At 35.2% G+C, this 11,694-nt stretch overlaps 2 protein-coding genes across 2 annotated transcripts; one reads left to right on the forward strand and one right to left on the reverse strand.

Annotated features, from left to right (window-relative positions):
• Positions 1–1,719: 1,719 nt before the first annotated feature.
• On the forward strand, positions 1,720–7,303 carry LOC143914862 (uncharacterized). Its single transcript, XM_077435239.1, has 2 exons — positions 1,720–2,432; positions 4,361–7,303. Exons 1-2 carry the CDS (start codon positions 2,216–2,218, stop codon positions 6,817–6,819), a joined length of 2,676 nt encoding a protein of 891 aa, XP_077291365.1. The 5' UTR covers positions 1,720–2,215; the 3' UTR covers positions 6,820–7,303.
• On the reverse strand, positions 7,134–11,108 carry Nasp (Nuclear autoantigenic sperm protein). The gene is made up of 8 exons (XM_077435240.1): positions 10,909–11,108; positions 9,508–9,688; positions 9,311–9,438; positions 9,076–9,236; positions 8,763–8,994; positions 8,615–8,689; positions 8,293–8,537; positions 7,134–7,719 (listed from the first exon to the last, which is right to left on the reverse strand). Exons 2-8 carry the CDS (start codon positions 9,681–9,683, stop codon positions 7,528–7,530), a joined length of 1,209 nt encoding a protein of 402 aa, XP_077291366.1. The 5' UTR covers positions 9,684–9,688; positions 10,909–11,108; the 3' UTR covers positions 7,134–7,527.
• Positions 11,109–11,694: the final 586 nt, after the last annotated feature.

Here is an 11,694-nt window from a genome sequence, read left to right on the forward strand (position 1 = left end):
TAAATAAGCATTTACTGATAAAAATGAAAGAGTTGACAAATTAAGCACACTTTGCAAAACATAGTTGAAATGTCGAAAAATTTTTCGAATCGTATAGAAAATATAGACAACCGGGGCTGACGTATTCTGCCCCAAAGAGACTTTTACACAGTAAATTAAAAGCTACTCTCTGTATACAGAAATACGGACCATTTTTCTCTGCTTCGACTGACTGTCTACACTCTACACACAGTACCACTCGCAAGTGCCAGAATAGTAGCTAACCGAAGCTGGTGACCACAGGACCACGGCAGATAAACGACTGTTCCGAACTGGATTACGAACCGGTTCAACTCATCGCGAAGTGAGCGGGGCAAAGAAACACTTCTTAACTATTGACGAGTCACCAACACCAATATTCAAAATTTGTATTGTTTGGTTAGGATAAATTTGTGTGGGGCAGTGCTCCGGTTTTCCTTAAAGAGGAGCCGCCCCTGCTCTTGATTATGTATATGAGATTACTTAAAGCCTTATAGGTCAAAAATATTATATAAAACATCTTGAGGATTTTTAATAAAGTCTTAATAATAACTATATTTAATGCACCTTATCTACCATCTTTTTATTCTCATTGAGATAAACTATTAAGCTATTTGGGGGAAAACAAAGTCACATCACTTTCATTTCAATCATTGTAACTCATTCCAAGAGCGTTTTTAATTCCCCAATTCATAGACATAAAAAAATATCACAAATTCATTTAATATTATCTAAAAGACAGAATTTTCAAAAAACTTTAATCACATAGATTAAAATTTCACCTATGGTATTGTAACGTATACTAAACAGAGCCGCCGAGTAATTGCGATCGGATTAGACCGGGTAGCGTCCTGAGAGACCGTGTGACCGGGGTAAGTGGTTTTAAGGATTAGCGACAAGCTAAGTGCATGAAACAATGATTGCACTTCTCATACCGTGGGGATACATATCCGAATACGTGACTATACAGTAGGTAAACAGATTAGACGTCCTGAGAGATCTACCCCTTATAAGGCGGTACGTAGGCGATATCAGGTCATTCTGGACTGAGCAGTGAGAGTGCGTGTAACTCCTTAATCATCAATAAATGCTGTGAAACGACTGTTGGCCTTTTACTTTTTAATTTAATTTAATTTACAGTATCATTTTAACATTCTAACATTGTATGTATGAGAGAATCTTCTGAATCAGAAGTTATAGCTAAAAATACCAACAATTTTCAAATGGAGTCATATGAAAAACCAGCGGCGTGGACTAGTGGTTAGAATATTATGCTTTCGAGCAGAGTGGTCACGAGTTCGAGTCCCACTAGAGTCCCGCTACTGGCCAGACCTTGGATTGTGACTCCGGGTCGATCGTTTCTTATCAAAGTTTGCCGTTTCTTATCAAAGAAACTAGCAAATTGGCATCTCCTTTTCTATATCTCACTAATCTCTTGTTATTCAGCGTCTTGAGGTTCGCCAATTTGATTATAAAACGCCGCAAAATTTTCTCCATAGATCTGTGGATGTTTGTATGAATTCGCATTTTACAAAATGATTACGTATATTGAATGTATTTGTTTAAGTGCACTCGTCGCATTGAAGCGATCTGTAAAGGCGATTGATTTGTTCATGTTCTATGAAATAAAATAAAATAAAATATTATTTTGGGTTTAAAGTGCACAATATGCGTAGCTATTGTACTATGAAATTTATTTCTATACGTAAGTTTCGTGAGTGAAAAACTAAAGTGGATATGAAATTTGTTAGAAGAAGCTATTGCACAGGTACATATGTAAATATTTATATTACACGTAAGCGCGTTATTGCCACCACATAAAAAAAACCATAAAATCGTACATAAAATTGTACATAGAAAAAGTATAACATTCATTTGTTGTATCAAACTGAGTCGAGGACGATAGGCACGACCACTTCAATTTCTGCTGAACAAACAACAAATTAATTACGGCTTACAGGTGGTTTGAACAAAATGAATTCATGTCTGTATAATAATATTCTTACCAGTGCTCAGTCACGAGAAACACGAATCGCTGTTTTACTCAACGACTGCAAAATATAATATTAAAGTTCCACATTCAAATAAACAGCGATTATATTGTAATCGAATGTGTCAGAAATGAGTTTCTGTGAAAAGTGAACGTGGCAATCGGACAAAATAGAAATCGCATAAGTCTAGTAGATTATTTTTGGCGATGGCGGTAAATCGAGGTGAAGATAAGCCACTTCTGGTGTCCATCCTTGATGGTACTAGTTGTGGAAGTAAAGGATCTGACGATGAGGCGTATATAGATGCCAAGTATGGACAGTCGTCTAGCATGATTAGACGGTGGAAATATGGTGCAAACGGCGGAAATGGAAAGGCGAAAAACGTGATCATGGGTGCAGCATCCATCTTCAAGAAATTGCCAGGTATTCCCGAACACTAAGAGAAAATTAGTTTTAGTATGTGACACATTTCCCTTACTTTGTCCACTCATCTCACTTTAGCCTATCTCGTAACATTTAAAACACATCTCTATCCACCGTCATTTTTTCTTCTAACGACATGAACCACAAATTGTCATTTCAATATGTCCCTCACTCCACTGTGTTAGCAACTTGCATAAGGGCGAAATCACACAGGGAAGAACGGCACGTTGTGTGCTTGGCTCCCCGCTGTGGGGGTTCTCCTACATTTCTTAAAATATGGGATACGCCGTTATTTTTGATTTTTGATTTTTAAATGCTTTTTATTATTACGAAATTATGTTCGCAATACATCTTATATCTATTTTAATAGCTACTGATCTACTGATCATTTTCTATTTTACAATTTAATTTAATTTGGTTAGTAATCATAGTATTATATTATTCCAATGTCAATGTACAGCATAATAGGAAAAAGAGCTCAAAAACCTATTTACAATTCTTATAAATGCTCATAATACATCTAATACATAATATTAATTAAAGAATCTCTAAAGTCGATGACCTAAAGCAGATTGTGTTTAGGTAATCTGTTTTTATACCTGAAGGGTAGACATTTTGTTGTAATCACCGAGACTCTTCACAAGTGTGTTAGTATGGTTATTAGTGATTCTGTCATAGAATCTACTGGTTAGTTTGTTAGTAATGTCTGTAACAAACGGAATATTATATATTATAAACCGTTATGGATCACCGTCAAGCAAGGATAAATACAAGGATAAAATATTACCGAAAACACTCCAGCGGGTGATTTTGGGACGGTGTGTGCTGGACCATGAATATGTGCAAGGCATGCCACATTTTTTTCGCATGTTTAAAAGTATCTAAAAAAAATCATGTGCCCGCGTTCCTTCCTGTGTGATTTCGCCCTAATTCCATTCATCCATGCCTTTTTTCATACCGAAAATACATATACAAATCAATGTTCCACACTTCCTTGAGTGTACTGGACTTTGTGCAATATTTTGGCATTCAAGCCCAAATTTTGCATCCATACGTAATTTCTCAAAATATGTACATACATTTCTCGAGTCCATTTCATGCTAATTTCTTAAATCGTTTGCTTTCTCTGATCAAATATGTTACTCTGAATATAAGAATACTAGTGTTGTCCCCGATGGAATATCATCGCATGGGTTATGGTATATTAAGCCAGAGCATCGTAACCTGTGCTCCGCGGTAGGTAATATGTGTTCTCCGAACAACACTTCAGCCTAATGCGTGCGAGTGAGATCGCGTGTGAGGGAGAAAACCTATGTTAGTTAGTGTTTTGTCCCTATGCATATACGGAATAACTAGCGATTGCCGATGAAGTACATACATATGTATGTATTTACGTAGCTGACAAACTCTACGAGTCGTAAACAATGTGTACCGCGAATATCCAGAGGTTACGATGCTCTGTATTAAGCTATTAATTTTTTTTTAAATGTGTCGGTTCTGTGTACGATCCGCACGCGGTCGTATTTTTCTTAAATACCTTTTAAATATATTTAATTTAATATTTATATTTAATTGTTTAATATGAAAAAAAAATGATAAAAACTACCTACATAAACAATATAAAACACCAATAGAAAATATAATTAATTAGTTAAATAAATTTTCAATAGATGGCGCTATATGCTCAGAGACTTAGCGCCGTCTATTAGCCTAGAGGAAATATTGGTAGCAAACAGTATGTATGTATATATAGAAGTTTTTTTCTTTTGTTATTATAATATATTCGTACGTTTTGTTGTCAGTGTTTTAGCCGTGACGTACATACAGTGAGCGTTATCTCACACACACACACACATACACATAATAGCGATATTATACATATATATGATGATGATGACTTTATAATGTGTGTTTATTTTTCCATTCAGATAATATGACAATGTTTTGGTTGGTGGCTGTTGCATTTTGCATGATCGTCATCACGCTCATACTCATGATTGAGTCCTCGATGAAACCCTCAGCACCACAATCCTTTTCGGTTCTCAGCATACAAAAGAAATGTCTGGCGCGACATGAAAGTATCATAAAGAATACTCCCCAACAATTCCCGGAAAAGACAAACGTTTATATGCACGTCATACTCAACGGCAAGCAAAAATTCGAGACCGAAAAACACAAAACGCTCTTCACGTCAATTGTGGAACACCATCCCAACCACTTTTTCAACGTGTATGTGCTGTACAACGACACAAATGAGATGAACTATAAGAGAAACGCCAGGTTCAAGGATTGGGAACTTTATCACAATACCTTCGATGCCCCCAAATTCTTCTTAACTTCGTCTGCGGAAGACGAGCAAAATGCTATAATACCTTTCCACGCGCAAAGGGATGATATGGGTGATTTAATCCATTTTGAAAATATCAACATAATTCGATCGTCACTAAGCAGTTACTTTCTTCATAGTCCTTTGAGGTTCCGTTGGAGAATTCTGCCTGATTCGATGATACCATTCGTATTGAGAGTGCTCTCTTTATGGGAACATGGGGGTATTACAATGCCGTGGCAGCTGTTCAGAGACAAGACTGACATATATTGTGTGAACAAAGATATCACGGGACAGTTTCAAGATCTAGTCCAAGGATTCAATAAGAAAGATCTGTTTGTCGAAAATGCGCCTACTACACGCAAGACAAAACAGGAAATTATTGACGAAATCCAATCGTTTGTTGATATAGGTGGTGGTGCTTTGACCATCATCGAATCAGAACCAAAATTGAATAATGTGATAGAAGAACCAATGAGACACTTCAATTTGAATGACACTGAATTGTTAGAAAAAAATCCTAATAAGAAAGCTCAGCCGATAAAAACGAAACAACTGTTGATGAAAGCTGAAGCAAGGGCAATGGCGAAAGCACTAAAAGCTCAGAGACCACAGGATTACAATAGCAATTCTGAGGATGATGACGATGAATCATCTTCATCTTCATCATCATCATTAAATTCATCAGCTGCCTTTATTAAAAAGTTGAAGACAAAATTACTAACGAATGATAAAGACAGCGAAAATCTCTCATCAACTGAGCGTAAAATAAGGAAAATGTTAAAAAATCCGAATCTTAGAAAGAAGCTAGCAAAAGTCAATGTAGCAAATGCAATGGAAAAAGATAGTAGATTGCAAAATCCGGATAGAAAGAAGCTAGAAAAAGCCAAAATGGAAAGAGCAATGGATAAAGATACAATGATACAAAATCCAAATCTTAGAATGAAGTTACCAAAAGTTAATATAGGAAAAGACAATGTGATGCAAGATCCAAATATTCGAATGAAATTACCAAAAGTTAATATAGAAAAAGACAATTTGATGCAAGATCCAAATATTCGAATGAAATTACCAAAAATTGACGAAGAAAAAGTAATGGAAAGAGATACAATGGTGAGAAATCCGAATCAAAGAACAAAGTTACCAAAAGTTAATGCAGAAAATGCAATGGAAAATAAAGACAATGTGTTGCAAGATCCGAATCTCAGAAAAAAGTTAACAGAAATGAACGTAGAAAAAGATACCGTAAAGCAAAATCCGAATCTTGAAACGTTACCAGAAGTCAATGTAGATAATGCAATGAAAACAGAAAGATTGAGAAGAATTAAGAGGGATTTACAACCAGTTCCACCATTAAGCGCCCTACCGTCACAATTAAACACTTTACCCTTGCCAGACATTGCTGCATTAAAAAAACCGACTGGTTTCGAGGACAAAATGAAAACTGTGAGACGTCTACCAGAAGATCAGCCACGGTACGACGACCATTCCTCGCGAAGAGGTTCCTCCGATGTAGTGACATCAGAATTCGATTCGTCAGAGTATTACGACAGCTCGACGTCCTATTCCGGCTATAAGGCACTGAAACCGTTCAAGACAGATTTCGGGCGCAAGAAGCCAACTTTCAAAGGTCTCGAATGGCCTTCATCGTCAGCGTCCATGTACAAACGCGTGGTGAAGCGATCATCTGATACATCAAGCTCGTCGAGTTCATCGGAAAGCTCAGTGAAAACGCTAGGTGGAATATCGTCTTCCGTGTCGGATTCCTCGTTAAGTCGAGAGTCGAAAAACTATTTCAGGGAGAAGAAAGCTTACGTCAACCATAAAGTTTTTGAAAATATGAACGTTTTCACAATGCCGGGGAAAATGTCCCTCACCGTAGACCGATTCGGCTATTACTTTTCAACTAAGAAGCCTTGTCATGCATTTTTGGGAGAATTAATTTCGATTCTGCAGTCAAGCAATGAGTTAAAAGATGCTGACACCGTAGTTGAAAAGGGTCTGAGAGGATTCTGCAGAGGACGGAAATATAGTGAGTGTGCAGGAATTTCACTATTATAAGATTTTGTCAAATATAATATGTAGTATCCTTTTTTATACTCTTTATGTTGTATTGAACAATTTTCTACACACTAGATACATATTTTAATTTGATGAATTAAATATTGCAATGAAGTAAAACATTTATTTATCCACATTGTATAAACTTTTCCAAGCAAATATATTTATAGAGAATGAAGGTTTTCGTGTTTTGCTTTCTGTTACTCAGTGTATGTATTATATTTATTATTCACAATATTATTCCGTGATTTATTACATTGAAAATCTTCACAACATTATATTGTTGGTTATTAATTGAAATAAAAGTCAAATATTACAATTCGTTATTTTATTAAAAAAAATTATAATTTCACATTTAAGACGTAACAATAGTGTAAAAATATACTATTTTACATTCTAATTATATTAACACTTACACTAAATGCACATGTATATCATTATTAAAGGTAAATAAATATGCAATTATGAAAAGAAAACCATAACCAAATATTCAAGTTTTGTTTTCTTTATGGATGAATGAAAAAAATAAACCTTCCAAAATCATGAAGGATATTCAAAATTTACCAATTAATTATATTTTGTTAAAACTTTATTAAAACATAAATAATTTTTAAATTATGAAGATAAATAATTGTCAGCGATAGAAAATTTCAGGTTTCCTTGAACCACAAAAAGGAGTCGGATAGTAAAATATTTGTGAAATTGGAATTAATTCGCAATTTTTTTGGCAGCACTGCAATCGTCGGTGTTGCTATCTTCTTCGGGTTTTCGTTTTCTTTTTATAAGGTGAGAAATATCCAATGCCTTCTTTTCTTGAGGAACAGAAGTGCCACCATTTTCCTTGGAAGAATTACCATTTTTGCTCCCCATTCCGAGTGTTTCTCGCATTGAGCGTATGGCCTGAAAAAGTACAACATAGAATTTAATATTAATAGTATTGCCATAGCTTAAAATTAAACGGCGATATTCATGTAACAATAACATGCAATTACATAAAATCAAGTCCTCTATAATGAACTTATATATAACTGTCCAATAACTTTGCTATATAATGAGAATTGGAATTTAAAATTTCAGTAAAAATACAATAAATCAAAATCAAATATAATTTATTTTATTTCTTTAAATATAACATACAGAATAATCAGTCATTTAGACTCATAATAATATTAAAAATCACTTGCATATATTATTTTAACCACTTGAGCAACTTTAACGAATTATAAAATAATTTGTGATTAAAATGATAATTGTACATATAAAGTCAGTCTTATTTTCACTTGAAAAACAACTCAAAGCAGTACAACACAAAATATACAGCTAAAATTTACTTCAAAAAAATATAGCATCATAGATTCGAGAAATAAATATGAACAGATGACAAACGGTTTAACCGCATTGAATTATTGAATTGGTAATAGAAAGTTTGTTTAATATTCTTTTAACTTTATCACCACAATCACACCGTCTTACCTCAGCTTTGTAATCAATCATGTCTTGAACTTTTTCCTTTATTTCTGGCAACAGTTCAGTGAGTTCTTTTATTTCACCATCTATAGAGTAGAAAGGATCAGAACTAAGATGTTTTTTGATATCGGCATTATCAGCAGCAATTGACGGTGTTTGTAAATTTTTTATACGTGTTTCTAAAATCTCAGCGGCGCTTTTGAAATGTGAAATTGCATCGTCAAATCCATTAGAAAGCGAATGTGCGAGACCTATATATCAAATATTGCATTTAAAAAATTTAAAATACAAAAATTCATCAGACTAATAAAATGGAACAAAAATATACCTATTTGATAATGCGTTTCAGCAATTCTTCTATCATCTGGTCTGTATAAGTCCTTAAATAAATCAAGAGATTTTCCTAAAATTGACACAAATACAATAAAATACATACCAAAATTGTCTAAACACAATATAAATAAATAATTATTTACCCATATCAGTCACAGCTTTGTCATACATTTCACTTTCAAGGCTGACTTCTCCTAAATATAAGTAAACATCTGCAAGTTCTTTTTTTCCTCTTTCTCCTCGCTTCAAAAACACATCTCTTGCCAGTTCAAAAACTTCCCAAGCCACTTGTAAGTTTTCCACTTCATCATCTTCATTGTCTTCAGCTTCTCCATCGGCAGTGGACGATGTTGCAGCAGTGGATGGCCCAGGTTCCTATAATAATAAATATTTTTATTCGTTAATACCAAAATGAACCACCATTAATAATATAATAGAAATTTGATTTGAAATTACAGCTTCTGATTGGGAAACAGTAGGACTGTCGTTAGGTTTATCATTTGTAGAATCCATTGATTCTAGTTTGGAAGCTTCATTATCATCTTTGGAAGTAATATTTGTTTCAGGAATTTCACCGGAAGCTTCAGTCTTACTCTCTTCTCCATTTTTATCAGTCTCTTTTGGAAAACGAATAGTTTAAAAATAATATTATCAATACAAATGAGGTAAGTTTACGGTTTTATCAATTTACCACTATTATCTTCCTCTCCTGCATCATCCTCTTCTTCTTCATCTTCCTGATTGTCATCCCCGCCGGGAATGCCATCCCCCAAAACACCACTCTCCTCTCTAGCTAAACCCAACAATGACTTTCCGTACCTTAAATTGAAGTCCAATTTCAAAAAGACTATTAAACGTCAATTTTAGTAACACCTTGCAATTAGTTACCAGAAATAAGCTTCGCCACATTCGTCAGCCTGCTGTCCATACTTTTCTGCCAACAATTCACAAGCTTTTCCCAGACTCGTAACAGCTGAAGAGTAATCTTTAACGGCCAAATGGCGTCTTCCTACAGCCAACATTTCAACAGGGTCAGTTGACACCACTTCTGGAATATCAGCCATGATGCCTAAAATAATAAAAAGTTCATTTCAATTACCGCATTTGACAGACATGAAAAGAATTTCAGAAAATAAGTTATGGTCTATATATACATATCTTGAGAGATTTACTCTTTATTACAGAAGCTATTTGATAAAACTTGTTTTACAAAAATGTGTTGTATTTTACTAATAATAAAAATGTATATAAAGATGAATGAACTGCATGAAAATGAAATGAATTCGGTAAACTATTTACAGGTTTTGGAAGAGTGTGGAGGATTTTTTTTTTAATAAAACTTTAATGAAAAGAATGACAGTATCTACAAATTGTTAATTCACAGACACGAAATATTGTGGATCAGAAAAAGTTAGTAATTTCTATGTTTTTAATGCCCAGCTTTCTAAATTTTTAAACTAAGGCAGAATAGTGATTACGAGGAATTATAAAAAGGAAATACACTGACCAGGGAAAACAATGACTATACATATTACAAGGGCTAATAAATTTGAGGTATGTGTATGTCTTAACAAAATAGAATGTTTGTATTAGTCAATGACTACGTCCACATTACCGGTATCTACACCCGATATTTGCGAATTTTTCCATAACCAGTGCTTAAAGAGCAACCACAGGTTGCAATATGGGAACTGGATATGGAAAATTCGAGAATATCGGTAGTGTGGACGTAGCCAATGGCAAAAGTAATGATCAAAAGTCTTAAACATATATGAGCCTATATATATATATATATTTGAAAGTGGCGGAGGTCCAATTTTCAGTTCCAAAAACACTATTTCAGTTTGACTTAATTTGCAAATCGTTATCACTTCTTTTAATTCGATATGTCCGGAATCTTTGAAAAGCAGAATAAACGTATTACAGGCCACTAGTTTTTTTTTTAAATATTGTTAAACGCAAATCATTATATTCAATGTACTGCGAGATATTTCTCGAAATGAATAAAAGTGCACTCAAGTCGCTTTCAACAATAGCGGCTAATATTACGCTTAGTAGCGTAATATGAGCCTAGAATTCGAGTCACTGAGAATCGTGTGAAAATGAGGTTATAATAGAAAAAAAGCAAAAATAACCAACAGGGAAATGAAAAGATGACTTGGCCTGTAAATAGTTTGGTGTGTAATCAATTAGTGTATTATTATTATGCGAGTATTATAGTAGAAGAGTAGGTGCGATTTTGGCGCGAGTAAAAGTAACGGTCGTGGCAGCCGTGCAGCTGTTGGTTACCCGAATCACGAGGGCGTTCTGCGCGCACACCAAAGGAGCGGCGGGGCGGGGGCGGGGCGGGGGCGGAGGCGAGGGGGCGAAATGGGGCGCGGGGGCGCAGCCTCTGCGTAGCCCGAACCGAAGACAGCGGAGCCCGTCGCAGATTCAACGCACCGGCCGCCGCCAGCGGTGACAATACTATTCGCCGACCGATCGTAACCACCTATATTACGACCATACACGTCAACATAAACATTTTCACAAATCGAAATTTACGACATCCAAATGATTTGGGGCGAAAGCATATTGCATTGTACACCATGCACGACCTCGTAGCTTCTAACTGGGAAGGACGTTCCTTCAGGTCATTGTTAATTCGTGCGATCTAATTATTTCGATAAGTTTCTCCTACACAGGCGCGTAACTACTATGCTGCACGGGGGGTCTACCTCACGGCACCGAAAGTGAAAAGGTCGAAAAAGCAAATATCAAAAGGCAAAGATCGAAAATCAAAAGATCTTAAGACGAAAGATAAAAAAGGGTGCATGGTAAACGGTACTATGTATATATAATATATATGTATAGTGGCATGCGGTGAAATTATCTCTCTTTTTATCATACAGCTTTGTTTAATGTGCGCGCGCAGAATACGGGAGAAAAAGCCTGTTCCTCTTGTTCCTGTTGTATCCTGATCGCGCAAATTAAGTGAGTATGTACGACGGGGGGAGAGACCCTTTTTTAATCTTTCGACTTAAGATCTTTCGATTTTCAATCTTTGCCTTCCGATATTTGCATTTTCGGGCGTTT

Source organism: Arctopsyche grandis, chromosome 7 (assembly GCF_051622035.1).
Source record: "Arctopsyche grandis isolate Sample6627 chromosome 7, ASM5162203v2, whole genome shotgun sequence".
NCBI lineage: Eukaryota > Metazoa > Arthropoda > Insecta > Trichoptera > Hydropsychidae > Arctopsyche > Arctopsyche grandis.